This window comes from Sciurus carolinensis, chromosome 1, assembly GCF_902686445.1.
Source record: "Sciurus carolinensis chromosome 1, mSciCar1.2, whole genome shotgun sequence".
Classification (NCBI taxonomy): domain Eukaryota; kingdom Metazoa; phylum Chordata; class Mammalia; order Rodentia; family Sciuridae; genus Sciurus; species Sciurus carolinensis.
The window spans coordinates 203,829,831-203,847,054 of NC_062213.1; the positions used below are offsets into that span (position 1 = coordinate 203,829,831).

The window sequence follows — 17,224 nt, forward strand, 5'->3', positions numbered from 1 at the left end:
ATTAACAAAATGTTCTGTAACCGTGCAACAGCATATCATTGAGCCATGAAAAGGAGTGCCATACTGATACACTCTACAATATGATTAACCTTGAAAACCTTATGTGAAGTTAAAGAAGCCACATATTGCATGGTTGCATTTTTACGAAATTTCTAGAATAGACAAATTCATAGAGACAGAGTAGATTGGCGGGTGCTGGGAGCTGCGGTAGGGAGAATGGGAGTGACTGCGAGTGGGGGTAGGATTTCTTTTTGATTGGTGGAATGTTCTGGAATTGGTAGTGATGGTTGGATAGCATAGTATATATACTAAAATCCACTGGATGGTACACTTTCAATGTTGGATTTGATGTGAACTCTATATTAGCTTTTCAAAAAGGCAAACCTAGGGTGGATCCAGGAAGTCCTTCAGTCCTGGATGGCAGGGCCCAGTTTTATCTGGGGCACCAGGGAGTCAGTGGAAGTTTCTAAGACAGTGAGAGGCCTGGAGTAAAGTCAGCCTGCGTTAACTGAACCATGGGAGTGTTCATACCAGCTCCCTCCCCGTTGCACCCCTGCTCAGGGCCCAGCTTCTAGTTCTCCTGTGGAGAAGTAGTTCTTCTCTGTCTGGATCCACTCTTGACGTTTCCCTCCCACCCACTTCAGCCAGGGCTCTCCTGGTCATCTCCCTGAGGGTCCCTAGCCACTCAGCGGGGGAGGCTCATCTTAGTCTCCAGAGCCGCTGCCTCCTGTCCTTTTCTTCCTTCCCCTTTCCTCCTCTTACTTTCTTCCTTCTCCTCCTCCTTCCTCTGCTCCTCTTCTTCCTTTTTATAAGATTAAAATCACAGCCTTCTGAAAATCTCTCATGGATCTCCACTTTGCCCAAGAATGTCACACAATGCCCCCCACTGCCCCGCCAGAGCTCCAACTCCCTTGTCCTCCTTCTCCCCGCTTCCTCCCCATCACGCAGGAGGAGCACAGGAAAAAGCAACCTGGTCACCCGGCAGGCAGACTAGGGCTCTAGTCTATCCACCCGGCTGCTAGGCTGACAGGAGCGGCAGCCTGGGCTCTCTCATTTGCTGCCCAGTAATGACAGTGGTAAGACCCACTGCACTCAGCCCTGTGGGGACCCCGGGGCTGCACCCAGAGGTGGCCAGAGTTGGCCAGAGCTCCACAGTAAGTAGGGAAGCAGGGTCCTGCGGGGAGCAAGACCCCCTCTGTCTTTAGAGGTCAGTTTAATCCCTCACATCTTGAATATTTTAAGGACACTCTAAAAGCTTTGACATAGATAACTGCTTTAAGTGCCAAGATCCTTCTCCTAAAGTCATCTGGGAAATGTCCTAGCAGTAGAAACTGCTTCCAAGAAATGATTCGAAATACCATTGTCAAGAGGGGACAGGGGCTCTGGGGATTTTGAGGTCAGCACACAAATGAGCCCTATCAGAGTTGTGGGGACTTCCCAAGAGGCCCCGCCTGGCTGAGTCACCCTGGCTGTTTGACCTGCGGTCCCCCCAAGCTGCCGCATTTGGCTGCTGTACCCAGGAGTGGAAAGTTCTCTGCTGCTCTGAGATCTCAAGGTATGTTCACCGGGGGTAGAGAGAGGACCCGGGGCGGGATGAGGGTGGAAACTGTTCTTGCACATCTGGATGTTTTTCCCTTCTGATTTAGAATACCTTCTATTCAACAGCCTACTATAAAAAGATTTTTAAAATGAAGAGTTATTTTTACTCCTTAGCTTTGTTACCCTACGAGCTTCAAGTTCCACAATAGGCAAGTTCATGTCTATGTTTAAGAAAATGTGATGATGAATTGAGAAGAGAGGTCTTTCAAAACGTTAGCAATTAGGCCTGGGGCTGTGGCTCAGTGATAGAGCACTTACCTAGCATGTGTGAGGCACTGGGTTTGATTTTCAGCACTGCATGTAAATAAATGAATAAAATAAAGGTTATTGACAACACACACACACACACACACACACACACACACAACTTTTTAAAAAGTCAGCAATTAGATGCTCAAAGAAGGAACAGGAACTGAGATATCTTCTCATTGAACACAACTGACAGGTGCCACTCTTTGTGAGGACTTTCGGAAGCAGTGCCTGGGTCTCATACCTGGGTCATTAATTCAGAAACCAAATGAGGGGCAATGGGAGATGAAGAAAAGACAGACACACACAGAAAGAAAGTTGGAGTCACGTGGTTCTCCATCCCCTGACGAGGGACAAATGACCCAGAGCTAGCTCAGCACATTGTTGTACAGGTTTCATCAAAAAGATTATTTGTAGGAAAGTTCCAGCAAAGCAGGTAATCAGAAGGGCACAGGGCTGGTGAGACAGTAGGGCCATCTTTTATGCTTAGAACCCTCTGTCCCTAGTAGCTGGTGCCTGAGGCTCAAGGACTTGCCTGGTAACGCTGCTGCGTGCCTGTGCACATAGGCTGCTCTGGTCAGCATCACCATGGCAACAGGTCATCTTGACCATCACCTTTGCCGAGGCAGCTCCCAGCACAGCACAGCCATGAAGGGGTCAGACCATGATTCACATCACTGCTCTTCACAAGGCAGCAAGTAACTGGCATGAAAGTCTAGGTGCTGTTGCCGGTATCTACAAGAGTCCCGCAAGAGTTCTTGCCATAATTGTTTCTGTGTTTTTGTGGAACACGTTGGAAATTTCACTCTTTGGCAAACTTGGAAATTTCACTCTTTGGCAAACACGCACAAAGCTGTGTTTAGTCATGCTTCTCTTATTGTAGAAGTCTATGAATTTGCTACTTTTCCATAATATTCCATTTTTAATGCTCCTAAAATACCCTGAGTTATGGTCCTGTGAAATGGTCTAAGTAGTGGTTGAAATGTGAAATGCAGATGGTTCTGGAAGGAGAAAGCCCCCTGTCCTCAGGAACTTTTACATTTCACAGAGCGACATTGGTGAGATCAGCTCCTTCGACCAGATTTCTTTCGGAATCTGCTTTGCTTGCGTCAGATCCACGCAGGATTTCATCATGAGGAATGGCTACTACAAGGTGGTAGCGATGGTGCTGTTGGTCGTGAATTTTGAGAGGACGAGAGCAGTGCAGGATTTTTGTGGCACCTGTCCAGCTGGTATGTACCCAGTTCATGTGCATTGATGTGTCCTGTTGAAAGTGTGATTCTGTTGGTCAGGCAGGGAGGCCTAGCTCCCTTTTAATGACTTCATACAAACCAGCAGCGTGACCACAGCCCAGTTATTTAGCCTCTGTGTCTTGACCTTGTCATCTGGCGATCATGGATCTGTCTTGTGCAACTGGGGTGGGGGGGGGGCGCTGCAGTGACAGGGTGGGACAGTGAGGGACCTCTGCTCATGCTAGTTTGGGCACAAGGCTCTGTGCTTGGCCTGGGGCCCAGCAAGCGCAACAGGCGCCAGTGGACTTGACAGAGTGCAGAAAGTCAGATGTGTTCAAATCATAGTGTACCAGGGAGGGACGTTAATATTCTCCTGAATCCAGTCATATTGATCTCCTGGATCAATCAAGAGAAATCATCTGTCTTGATCAATAGACAAAGGGAAGTACTTTCCTTGTCTTGATTCCTTTGTTGCAATATTTGTATTGTGCTATTACTAATTCTGATTAGGCTAAGGGAAATCTTGCCAACGTATAATTTTAAAAAGTCAATCATCAAAATAATGTCTATCACTGAGCTGTCCAGAAGACAAGCAGTGCTTTCAGCCTAATTTCCTTGCGAACTCCATCATGCTTTGGGTGGTGATTGTTCCTTGTTGAATGTGTTTGCCTTCATCTGCCTCTTAGGTACTTTCTGTGGGAAAAGCAGGAATCGGACGTGTATTCCCTGTCCTCTGGACAGCTACTCCAGCACAGGTGGCCAGCAAGCCTGTAACATATGTACCAAGTGTGAAGGTAGGGGTTGAAGGTGCGCCCTTTGCCTGGGAGGTGGCCCGGGGGGGCTGCTCTTGATCCCCACTCTCTAATTGGTCTCTGTCCAGTATGTCAAGTACCAGAGGCATGCCATTCTCAGTCAGTGGGCAGGTCTAACACAGGTACTTAGTGTGGCAATTGCTTGTGGTGGGACTTTTTAAATCTCAGAGGAAATATTCATTGACAAGAGAGAAACTTTTAATTAGCAAAGTGCAAACACATCTTTATGGAAGTTCAAAAGTAAACACGCCCACTGCGTGGTAAGTAGTATGAGCATGATTTTTGCTGCAGAACATATATTTGCTTCCGGGAGGTGGAGGTCAAGTGGAACCTAACAGTGGGACCTTGCAGGTTTCCACAGGGTCAAGACGCCGTGCTCCTCCACCAGCGACGCGGAGTGCGGCTGCATCTCAGGATTCCACTGCTGGGGGGCCGGATGCGCCATGTGTGACCCAGACTGTAAGCCAGGCCAGGAGCTGACACCAGAGGGTAGGTTCGCTCCTCCTGCGTCTAGCCCAGTTTGCCACCCGCAGGTGCCCTGTGATTTGCAGAAACTTTTAAGTAACACGTGATGTGCCAGTGATTCAAGTTCACGATATCTAGGTCATATTTTAATTGTGATTTTAATTAATAAAATGATATGTACTTTTTCCCCATGAATAGAAATGATTTGAAATCAGGACACTCACTGATAGTCAGGACCATGTACTTTTACACATTTTAGGTACATGCAATGCCCTCTGTCCAGTTAGCAATCTTAGGGCTTTGTTTCAGGATTGTTAAACAACACGTAGGTTATATTAAGTTAATGACTTTGCTGTGCTTCTCACAAGGAGGGTTCTGAAGTGATGGAATGCTTCAATCTTTCTTCCAGGTTGTAAAGACTGTACGGCTGGGACATTCAACGATCAGGAAGGTGGCATCTGTAGACCCTGGACTAAGTACGTGTAATTTCACTGGTTTACACAATAGTCTCTGGGGTAAGCGTTTGAAAGGCAAGGAATGTTGTCCTTGGAGCCGTTTGCCCGCGCAGTGCAGACCTAACGGGATGGACTGATAGGAAGGCGTGGCGGACGGTGACTTGACGCACAGTGGACACTCTCTCCAGAAACAACACCTGCAGCCCTGAGGGCAGATTCACCAGGGGAACTTGGCCACTGTCTGCCTCACCTGGTCGCCTCTGCCTTCTCCCAATCTCTTTGCTGCCTCTTACCTTTTGTGTTAATCAGCCTGTCTCCAGTGCTCAGTGCCAGCACCAAGAGGTACAGAGGGCACGGCACCTTCTTCCCCCAGGGGCACGCAGGCCACGGGCAGGGGATGCAGCAGCCAACAGCACACGGAAGAATGTGGCTGCGGACCCTGAGTGGCCCAGGGCCACTCCGACTGCTCAGACAGGGGCTAGTGCATGGGCAGTTTGTGCATCCAGGACAGCAGGGGTGAGGAGAGGACGTACTCAGAGACCCGAAGCTGGCAGAGCAGTGAGATCTGTGGTCTCTGGTAACAAATACCTGGGTCTCACATTCTAGATGCCTTTCTTCTTTTTCCATTTTTCTCTAGTGAGAAAATCATTTTAATTATTATTTTACAGTTACATTTTTATTATTTTTTAAAAATGTGCTGATAGGTAACAGATTAGAATGTCTTTTTCCTTAAAATTCTTTTAACACAAATTGATGAGTATTTAAGGGAGTGTGTGGAAAAGTGATTTGAACTGGGCTCTGGAGGATGGGTGGATTTGGTATAGCTTAAAAGGAAGGAAAAGGCATGTCAATGATGGTGGTGACGGTGGTGGTGATGGTGATGGTGATGATAGTGATGGTGGTGGTGGTGGTGATGATGATGGTGCTGGTGATGGTGATGATGATGGTGGTGGTGATGGTGGTGATGATGGTGGTGGTGATGGTGATGGTGATGACGGTGGTGATGATGATGATGGTGGTGATGGTGATGATGGTGGTGATGATGGTGGTGATGATGGTGGTGATGGTGATGGTGGTGATGGTGGTGATGGTGATGGTGATGACAGTGGTGATGACAGTGGTGATGATGATGATGATGGTGATGATGATGATGGTGGTGATGGTGATGGTGATGGTGATGGTGATGACGGTGGTGATGGTGATGACAGTGGTGATGATGGTGGTGATGATGATGATGGTGGTGATGATGATGATGGTGGTGATGGTGATGGTGATGATGGTGGTGATGATGGTGGTGATGGTGATGGTGATGATGGTGGTGATGATTATGATGGTGGTGATGATGATGATGATGATGGTGGTGATGGTGATGGTGATGACGGTGGTGATGGTGATGACAGTGGTGATGATGGTGGTGATGATGATGATGGTGGTGGTGATGATGATGATGATGGTGGTGATGGTGATGGTGATGGTGATGATGGTGGTGATGATGGTGGTGATGGTGATGGTGGTGATGGTGATGATGGTGGTGGTGGTGATGGTGATGGTGATGGTGATGATGATGGTGGTGATGATGGTGGTGATGATGGTGGTGATGGTGATGGTGATGACAGTGGTGATGACGGTGGTGATGATGATGGTGGTGATGATGATGGTGGTGATGATGATGGTGGTGATGGTGATGGTGATGGTGATAACAATGGTGATGACGGTGGTGATGATGATGAAGGTGGTGATGGTGATGGTGATGATGACACACCCACTTATTGTGTGGGTCAGGTATACAGGAGTGTGTCACTCATTCATTTGCTTTTCATAACATTCCTGGGAGCATATACTATCCTAATTTTGCAGATTACCAAACTGAGGCTCAGCAGACATCATAACTTGTCCAGGGTCATAACTTCCTGCAGAGTGGCAGGCCCAGGCTCAGACCCTGCGAGGGTTAAGACTCTGAGCCTTCTCTACCTTTCTTGTGTGCCTGCGATGTGGGAATACGAGTGTAAACGTGTGGGGAGGGGAAGGTGAGGGTCGACCAGGCAGCAGCCTCGGCAGTGCAGGGATCCCTAGTGCGGAGTGGGTGAATTCTGTGGATCCTGAAAGCGGAGAGAAAACTGAAGGAAGCCTGATGGCCAAGTGGGACTCTTTCCTGGTATCTGCCCATTTCCTCTGCACCCAGATCCACCTCTGTCTTGAGTCAACTTCAGTGGGTGACAAATATAAAAGTTTTCACTGGTGTCCTCTGTAGCTAAATTAATATTTGAACTCTTTTCCTTGAATCGTCTAAGCTGTTCACTGGATGGAAAATCAGTACTTGCAGAGGGGACGAAGGACAGCAATGTGGTGTGTGGACCCGCTTTGCCCGACATCTCTCCAGGTAACTCCGCCATTACCGTGCCTGCCCCTAGGAGAGAGCCGGGTGCTGGTTTGTCGGTTAAAGCAAAGTGAATGTACCATGTCTCTCCAGCTGCTGTGGAAAGCCCTGGGTGTTGTGAGGTCTTGCAGGTCTGCCACACAGGCACCTGCGGGGCCTTCCCCTCTCCACCCTGCCTTCGGGATCCGTCTGTTTCAGTCCGAGCTACACATTAGCAAGCAGCGCATGCTGGGGCTCATCCCAAAGCAGTGCTGCACCTTTGCGGACCGAGTAGCGGGGCACAGGGCCCCGAGTTCCTACATCCTCAGAGGCCAAACTGCTTAACTTCTGCTGGCCTCTAGGAAAGTCACTAAGCGATGGCTTCTGTAAAGTCATCTAGGTCGACTAAGCAGGCTCCTGCCCCCAGGCCTCCCGACCCTCACCTCTCCTCTTGCTCCCTGTGAAGGCCGCTGTATGCAGAGCCTCACCTTCTTCCTGGCGCTGACCTCAGCTGTGGTGGTGTTCCTGCTGGTCTTCCTGGCGCTACGGCTCTCCGTGGTCAAATGGGGCAGGAAGAAGTTCCTGTACATATTCAAGCAACGTAAGGCCGACCTAACAGTTTTAGATACAAGCGCTTACAGGGCCAGGCTTTTCGTTAGGAAGGAAAAGAGGGTTTTTTTTTTTTTTAAGTTATAAAAATGAGATCGGTATAGCACAGTGGTCATAAGCAGGGCAGCACCATCCCCAAGGGGACATTTCGCAAGCTGGTGGTGGGGAGGGGCCATTGGAGTGGAGGGCCAGGGTCGGTCCCCAACACAGAGTGAGCCAGCCCCAAATGTCAGTAGTGCTGAGATGGGGAGAACCTGGCTCTGGCAGATCGTGGCCCAGGGTCCTAGGAAAATGACTTGGAGAGGGCTGCAGTCTTGCGGGAGGGGGCGTGTGAGTGTGCGGAGCCAGCCGGGCCTGTGGACCCCCACCAGGAGGAATCCGGAAGGAACTTCTGTTCCACCTAGAGCTGCTCCTCTGGTGGGTGAATGGCTTTAACTTCAGTGTAGATCTGCACTCGAGGAAGCCACGGAGAGCTGGGAGGGAGTTTAAAGTGGATTTAACTAAGTGGATTATTATAAGACCAATCTAGATTAAATGAAAAATGCCAGTAGTACATTGTTAATCCGTTAAATAAGGAACTCTTTCTATAAAGAACCCAGCTGGCGTCTGGCACAGAGTCAGCACCCACCAAACAAAAGCTGCCTGTATTTATAATTAAGTTTATGGTTTATGGTGGGGAAACCGGTATTTAGTCTTCACAGAGAATGGGATGAGTGACAGCAGGCTCGATTGAAGCCAGGGTTCACAGACAGCAGGAGCATGCTGAGGGCAAACTCATCTCCCAGACACCGAAGGCAGGAGGGCATCTACTTGGAGGTTGTTAAATACAAATATTGGAGGAAAAGTATGAGTACGGTCTTACCTAAAGACTGTAAAGAAATTGTTTTAAAAGCCCTTTTAACACTGTGAACTATCTGGAAAAATGCATAAAGGTCAAATTTAACAGGTTGATGTAAAATCAACTCTAGCCGGGTCTATAAATAGATCCTGATGGCTCCAGGAAACTGCCCCGCCCCACAACCCAGCCTCTCCCCCATGCTAACCGCACCTGGGCGGCCTGCGGGGTTCTGTGGCCAGCTGCTTTCACTCAGCTTCGGGTCTCTAGGTGTCGCCCGTGGTGACTCAGCCCTGGCCGATTTCCATTCCCGTGCTCCTCCTACCCACTGTCCCACGGCTGTTCACCCTGACCCGGGGACACTGGGTTTGTCTCCAGTGTGACCCGTTCCAGATCAAGCCTTGAAGAGCTTTATCGACCTAGCACGGGTTTTGCATCTCCTTGTGTTTTAAGGTGCATTTCCCTGATCACTGTTGAAGTCAGATCTCCTCCCATGTTGGGCCATTTGCGTGTGACATCTCCCCACAGGGCGATCTGTTCTTTCCTGGTAGATTATAGGAACTCTATAGTCAGTTCATGGACTGCAGACCACCTTTACCTACTCTGAGCCTCACTCTTTCTCTTTCTAGGGTCTACAGCTGTCAGGTAGACCCCAAGCTACCACCCAGACCTGACTTAAATAACTATCCCCCACCCCTACCCAAAGGGACAGCAAAGTTGTTGATAAGATGCTTTTCAGGGGCTGGGCTGGGGCTCAGTGGTGGAGCGCTTGCCTAGCATGTGTGAGGCACCGGGTTCAATCCTCAACACCACATACAAATAAGTGAGTAAAATAAAGGTCTATCAACAGCTAAAAAGAATTTTTTTAAAGATGTTTTTCGGAAGTATTTGTGAGTAATTAGTGAGTTGCAAATGGAACCGTAATTCATCAAAAAAAAAAAAACTTCATGTCATTTGAAAAAGCTTTTCATTTTGAAATGATTATAGATTCGCAGAAAGTTGCAAAGACATACAGAACAGTGTCACGTGCCATTCTATGGGGCTCTGTCTGATAGCACGATGTCAGGAGCAGGCGCTTGCAGAGCTGTGTATGTCATTTTGTCACGTGTGTAGATTCATGCAACCCGCAGAACGTAGCGTTATCCATCACAAAGGTGGCCCCCGTCACCCCTTCTTAGCCACACCCACTCTCTCCCCTGCAATCCCGAACTCCTTGCAGTCACGAATCTGTTTTCTATCACTTTCGTCACTTCAGGAATGTTATATGAATGGACTGTGTAGTGTGTGACCATTCGAGGTTGACGTTAGTCACTCAGCATAATGCCCTTGGTATCTATCCAGGTGATTGTGCCGCAGTAGCTCGTCCTGTTCTTGCGTGGGTTTTGTTTCTTCAAGATGACTGGTCTCCAACTCCGGGGCTTAGAGAGATGCTCAACCTCAAGGCTCCTGAGTTGCTGTGTCTATCAGTGTGTGCCACATGCCCTGCTCTGTATCTTCTGTTTCCATTCGTTTCAGATGTGTTCCCAATTGCTTGTTGGAACATTTTTATGATGGCCGCTTTAAAGTCCTCCTCAGATCATCCTAACATGGGTCTCACCTGGATGCTGGCGTCTGTTGATTGCCTCTTTCTGTTCACAAATCCAGATCTTCCTGCTTGTAATATACACGATCTTTTAATTGAAACCCCCACAGTTGGTTTCATCATGGTGTGAGACACTGGATCTAATTTAAATCCTGTTTTCTCAAGCTTCTGACACCACTCCAGTGGGAGGAGACGAGGGGGCTCCTTGTCACTGCTGGGGGGTTCCACACCAGAGCTCCTGGGCCCCAGGGCCCCTCCCCACACACATGGGCCTTCAGGCTGCACTGGCCCCTCCCAGGCTGCCAGGAGAACAGCGCTCGGCCTCATGTAGCCTCCACTCTTGTGGAGGGGTGGGGGCTGCAGCCGTGACTGCTGCTGGTGCTCGTGCGGCCTGACGTTCCCCCTGGCCTCCTCTGACGTGCCCTGGGAGCCTTGGCACAGACCGCAGAGGGCAGCAGGCTGGGCTCTTCTTCCTGGTGGGCTTGGGTGGGGGGTCGTAGTATTTCTCTGCCGTTTTGCTGAAGTGGAGTGGTGATTGTCTAAACTCCTTCAGTCTTGCTAGGCTGCCCCTCCCTGGCCTTGTGGCTGGAGGCAGCAGGATTTCTTGGGGCTTTGTTTGTTCTTTACCCACTGGCCTATCTGGGTTGCTATCTTCTGCACTTCCCAGCTTGGGGGCCATGTTGTTCCTCGGGGCCCTGAGAGTCTTGGCCAGTCTACCTGCTTCTTTCTATCTTCCAGTACCTTCTCAGGTTTGTTATATATATAACAATCAGAGTTTCCAGTGGTACTCAGTAGCAGGAATCTGGAAAAGCAGGCCACCCCCATCTGCCTGAAGTAGATCTCCATTTTTGAATTAATCTTTGATATAAATTCAAAAGACAACTCCTGGTATTTCTGAAGGTCTTGACAGTTTTTCTTGCCTTCTAGGTAGTTTTTTTTTTTTTTTTTTTAAGAATAAAAACAAGCATGTGAAATTGGGGCAGGGCCTTAAGCCTTGACAGGTTCTAAGGAAGTATCTGCTTAGGACTTGAAAGTTTCTCAGCAGTAAAGCAAATACTTCACATGAACTTGCAAAAGAAGACCCAGGAGGTGTGGATCTGAGGATCAGCTCTTTGGTTACTAATGAATGGAAGTAGTGGAAATATCTTTAAAGTTGGCAGCATAGAATTTCATTCAAGCAAAATTGTATAATCTCTGATAAGTAACCCCAAGACTAAATTATGAACTGGTGAATTGAAACTATAGCTGTGTTTGGGATATGGCTAATATTTTGTGCTTTTGGTGATTCATGCCTGAGGCTTTTTCAGTCATGTATAATATAAAGAAAATAGTTTTTAAAGACCAATAAAATATTTGGTAAAAGGAAATAAATCTTAAATTATCCCTAGGAAAAGCTCATACACACTGTTACTCTCTTGTGGATAAGTTGGCTAAAATTAAGCCTGAGAATGTTTGCTGCTTAGAAATGTTCTACAACGGTGACTTGTGGGAAATAAGCATTTTGTGCTTAAAACAGACCACAACGTGTAACTGTCTTTTAAATCATTCTCTAGCATTTTTAAACCAGTACAAACAGCCCAAGAGGAAGATGCCTGCAGTTGCCGGTTTCCAGAAGAAGAAGAAGGAGAATGTGAACTGTGAAATGAAATCTCAAGAGCTGTCAGAACTGACCGGAAAAGAAGCAAGAGAATTGGGGCGATCCCCCTGTCATGTCCTTTTAAAATGAAAAGTCTCACCCTAGATAGTCCCCAGCATTGCCCCTGAAGGGTTTTCTCTAATGCTATGGAGCTGGCCTTTATAAATGTCCCCCTTTTACAGAAGCATGGGGCAGTGCTGGTGGTGAGTGGTTGTTTTCTAGATGCTACTTAACGGGACGGGGCTCTTTTGAAAACCCAGAGAAAATGGTAGTTTCAAGTCCATCACATCGGGCACTGGGGATGGAGCTCAGTGCTGAGCATGCGTGAGAGCTGGGTTCAAGCCCCAGCATCTAAACGAACAGAGAAGCACAAACCAGAAAACAGAGATTTTAGTTCAATCGCATGTACCAGTGGTCCAGCTAAAATCACCATCAAAATCCGTGCAGGTTTGGCGTGTGTGCTGTGACTGTCCATAAGCCATAGGATGCAGCAAATATTCTCTACCAAATTTCCCACTAGTTCCGTCATTTAACTGTCAGCGAGAACGATGAGCACTCCTGAGTTTGGGGGCAAGAAGGAGGCATCAGAAAGAATTTAAATCTGTCTACGCCAGGGTCCTCTCCATCCCCTCACCTTCTGCCATTGTCCCTCTGAGCCGTTACATTAATCGATGGAACACACCTGAAAGGTATGAAGTGCAAGGAAAAAGGAGCCCCTGGGCACTCGGCCCAGCCTGCGCACCAGCGCAGGGGCACCAGATGCCCCTGGTCTCATCTGGCCGCCATTTGCCTTTGTATGGTTTGTGAGCTGAGGACGGATTTTGCATTCTTTAGTGGTTAACAAATAAGAAGAATAACGTCTCATGGCACATAAAATTATCAGAAACTCAGATTTCACAGTCCTTGAGTAAAGTTTTATGGGCACACAGCTACATCCACCTGGCCGAAGACCACCTTTGCTCTGCAGTGGCAGAGTTGAGGACTTGTGTCAGAGACTACAGAGTTCCACAAAGTCTAAAAATTTGACATCTGACCCTTTGTAGGGTCAAAGTCAAGATCAGAGGACCCATCAGAAGGCAGCTTCCCCTCCTCATCTTCTGCCCACCCCCAGGCAACCTCTCTAGGAAATTTTGAATCGATCTTTTCCTTGCTTCAGAAAAGAAAATCATTTATTATATAATTTTGTGTCCTAAAACTGTGATTTAGTTGTGTTTGTCTTTGAACTGTTTGAAAGTGAGGCTGTGCTGTGTGGAGACTTCTGTGACCTGCTTTGGTGGTTCCAAATCACGTTTATAAGACTTGTTCCTGTTCTCATGTGCATTCCTTTGGCAAAGCTCCTACACTCTTAATTCACGGCTCCGCCCTCTGCCAGGGTACATTTGGGTTGCCTCGGGTGCTTTGCGGTCACCAACAACGTTGTCGTGACTGTTCTTTTGTGCAGCAGTGTCTCCAGGGAAACATCCCGGAAGTGGACTTGCTGGATCTCAGGGGCCGTGAACGCGTGACTTAATGAGCTAGTGATGGTCACGGTCAGGACCCACTAGGTAACGCAGAAGTAGCCAGACACCCCCTCGCCAGCACCAGTCTTAACAGATTGCAACAAAACCACAAAGGTGCGTTTTTACTGTGCCCGCTCTGGCTGGGGCCCGTCCCATGTTTTCTCACTCCGGGATTTGGGTGCAGGAAGCACCTTCTTGCTTGGATCGTGGGCTGTCTTATGCTGTTTCAGCTCCTGTTTAGTTGGTTCGACACTCACCAGCCTTTGGAATTAGTGGCCAGGCCTTTCAGGCATCGGCAGACAGAGACCTGATCTTTACCCAGGGAGGGGGAAGTGCTGCCAAGGGCTGGCCGTGTCCACTGCTCCGCCATGTGCTCCAGCCTCTGCTGCTCAGTCACATGGGTGTCGTCCAGTGTCCTGCTGACCCGCAGCCTGCTGACCTGTGCTATCCCCACCCCCCGTAGTTCTGCCAACCGAGTGGCACTTCACTGTGGCTTTATTTTGCATTTTTCTGATGACGAATGGGCACCTTGTCACGTGTTTATATACCACTGAGTTTCTTTCTTATGAAAATGCTCACTCACACTTTTGGTCCTGTTAGCACGAAAAGACCGGGCGGGACGCAAACGTCATGTCAGCTCTTTATTCGGGAGGATGAAATGGCACCCGTGGATCCCCTTTCCTGCTGGAAAAGGAGTCGCTGAACAAAGAAAGGGACTGGGTTTACACGGCTGTCTTGAGGCTGGTCTAGGGAGCATGTGTCAGTGTCCTGGGACACTCAGGAAGGTGAGCCTTTCTGGTCAAGGCTGTGGGAAGGGTCCGAGAGGACTTGCTCTGGAGGAGATGAGCGCCTCCCGGAGACTGGTGTCCTTTACGGGTGATAAAGCACCTCCTCCCTGTCCGCAGTGGCCGGCACCCGAGAACACTTGTCCTAGGAGAGGAAGGCTGCCAGTGCGTGGCCTTCGTTTTTTTATTTTTTTTAAATTTTTTATTGTAAACAAATGGGATACAACTTGTTTTTGTTTGAACATGGAGTAACAGCATACCATTTGTGTAATCATACATCTACATAGGGTGACGGTGTTTGATTCATTCGGTTATTTTTTTCTTCCCCTCACCCCTCCCACCCCTCTTTTCCCTCTATACAGTCCCTCCTTCCTCCATTCTTGCCCCCCTCCCACCCCCCATTATGTGTCATCATCCGCTTATCAGCGAGATCATTCATCCTTTGGTTTTTTGAGATTGGTTTATCTCACTTAGCATGATATTCTCCAATTTCATCCATTTGCCTGCAAATGCCATAATTTTATTATTCTTTATGGTGAGTAATATTCCATTGTATATATAGACCACAGTTTCTTTATCCATTCATCAATTGAAGGGCATCTAGGTTGGTTCCACAGTCTAGCTATTGTGAATTGAGCAGCTATGAACATTGATGTGGCTGTATCTCTGTAGTATGCTGATTTTTAGTCCTTTGGGTATAGGCCGAGGAGTGGGAGAGCTGGGTCAAATGGTGGGTCCATTCCAAGTTTTCTAAGGAATCTCCACACTGCTTTCCAGAGTGGCTGCACTAATTTGCAACCCCACCAGCAATGTATGAGCGTACCTTTTTCCCCACCATCTCACCCCAATTAGAATGGCGATTATCAAGAACACAAGCAACAATAGGTGTTGGCCTTCGTTTTTCCTTCTTTTTTCTCAGGCCTCATTATTTTGGGAATTTCTTATTCTCCACATCCATTAGGTCCATTTTTTTAAAAACGTGGTTGTCTGTCTTATTGAGTCACAGCATTTCCTTATATATTCTAGAGGATAATCTTGGGTCAGTTATACATATTATAAATATCTCCTGCCAAGCGTGGAGGTGCACACCTGTGATCCCAGTAGCTGGGGAGGCTGAGGCAGGAGATTAGAGAGTTCAAAGCCAGCCTCCATAACTTAGCGAAACCCTGTCTCCAAATAAAAATATAAAAAGGACTGGGGATGTGGCTCAGTGGCTTAGCACTCCTGGGTTCAATCCCTGGTACCAATAAATAATTAAATGTCTCCTTTGTGATTTTTTTTCTTTTTAATGGCATCTTTCTTTGTCCTTCTGCTAATAAGTAAAACAGTTCTCCATTTAGCTTGTTAGTGTTATCATTCTTTTCTTATCCGATTCCCTTAGGTTGCTGGCATTGCCTGATTAGACGTTCTTTTTCGCACGACACCATAAAGGTAACTTCACATCCAGCCCCAGAACCTTTCACCTTTCGTGTTTTAGTCCAGCCTGTTGGGAACTGATTTTTGTGCCTTTGGGATCAGGGATGACGGATCCACCCCAACCAGTGCCATTTACTCAGTGTCCATTGTGCCCTGTGGATCTGCAATGTCACCTCTGCCCTCCTCTGTGTCCTCTGGCCACAGGCCTGCTTCTGGGCTGTCATGTCCCCGTCCCTTTGTTTTCCCTGCACTGATGCCACACTGTCTTCATGTTGGTGGCTTTGTAATAGCTCTTGGTATCTGATAGAGAACGCCCCTCCACCTTTTTATACTGCGGGAACATTGAGGTTACTTATCTATCTATCTATTTATTTATTTTGGTACCAGGGATTGAACTCAGGGGCACTCGACCACTGAGCCACATCCCCAGCCCTACTTTGTATTTTATTTAGAGACAGGATTTCCGGAGGGGCTGGGATTTCAGGCGTGCGCCACCACACGGGGCTATGCTGAGGCTATTTTTGACTCATCATTCATCTCTATAAATTTTAGAAACTGAATTCCAAAAGAGATTCATTGAAACTTCTCTCTCTCTCTTGCTTTTTTTTTTTTTTTTTCCTTTTCTTTTTCTTTTTGGTTGTGCCAGGAATGGAACCCAGGGCCTCACGGAGGCTCGGCAAGAGCTCTACCGCTGAGCTGCACCCCCTCCCCTGAATGAAATCTCACTGAGCCTATAGACCGTTCTAGGGAGAGCGGATCTTTTCACCAGGGAGATGATTTTTGCAGGTGCCAAGAACAACACCTGGGGCCTGGGGTTGTGGCTCGGTGGGCTTGCCTAGCATGTGGGAGGCCCTGGGTTCAAGTCTCAGCACCACATATAAATAAATGAATAAAATAAAGATCCGTCAACATCTAAAAAGATATTTAAAAGAAAAAAAGAACAGTGCCTGCCCCAGCAGGTGCTGTACCTGTCTGTGTTGGATCTTCGCATCCCCAAGTGTCCTCACCTGGCTGACGTTTTAACGTCCTTCAGATAAAGTGTCTCCAGAAACATTTCATGCATCTTCCAGCTTTGCTTGCTGTTGCTTGTAGAATGGTCTTGCCTGTTGCTGAACCGTAGAGATGCAGGGAACTTGTCTATCATGCCTTACAGACAGCTTCTTTCAGCCTCTTTGCCAAACTTGCCTGTTATTTTTAATAACATGTAGTAGATTATTTTGGCTTTCTAGACAATCATGTTCTCTACAATAATAAGAGATTCTTCCATTTTGTGTGTGTGGGACTGGGGCTTGAAACCAGGGGTGCTCCTACCACCTGAGCTATACCCTCATTTTTAGGAAGAGTCTTGCTAAATTGCTGAGGCTGGCCTTGAATCTGTGATCCTCCTGCTTCAGCCTCGCAAGTGACTGAGTTTAGAGGTGTGACCCACCACCCCTGGCTAGTTTCTTCCTTTTCTGGTCCTTTCTCTCTTACTAGCTTGACATCCTGCTAAGACCTTAATACAGATAGTTTTTTTTTTTTTTTTTACTTTTATAAGGAATACTTTCAATTTTTTTTTTTTTTTTTTTTTTTTTTTGTAAAATATGCTTGATCGGATAAGGAAGTTGCCTTTTATTCCTGGTTTGTAAAGATGGTTTGATTTATTTCTTACATATTTGTTTTATGTGTTTGTTTTCTGACATAGGGTCTTGCTC

The 17,224-nt window shown here is 47.5% G+C and overlaps 1 protein-coding gene across 1 annotated transcript; it reads left to right on the forward strand.

Annotated features, from left to right (window-relative positions):
• Window positions 1-1,509: 1,509 nt before the first annotated feature.
• On the forward strand, window positions 1,510-13,176 carry Tnfrsf9 (TNF receptor superfamily member 9). Its single transcript, XM_047515668.1, is given in 9 exon segments — window positions 1,510-1,555; window positions 2,897-3,080; window positions 3,767-3,874; window positions 4,244-4,381; window positions 4,767-4,833; window positions 7,104-7,192; window positions 7,635-7,769; window positions 11,748-11,750; window positions 11,753-13,176. Coding segments are annotated over 8 exon segments (723 nt in total). The 5' UTR covers window positions 1,510-1,555; window positions 2,897-2,980; the 3' UTR covers window positions 11,836-13,176.
• The last annotated feature ends 4,048 nt before the right edge of the window (window positions 13,177-17,224 follow it).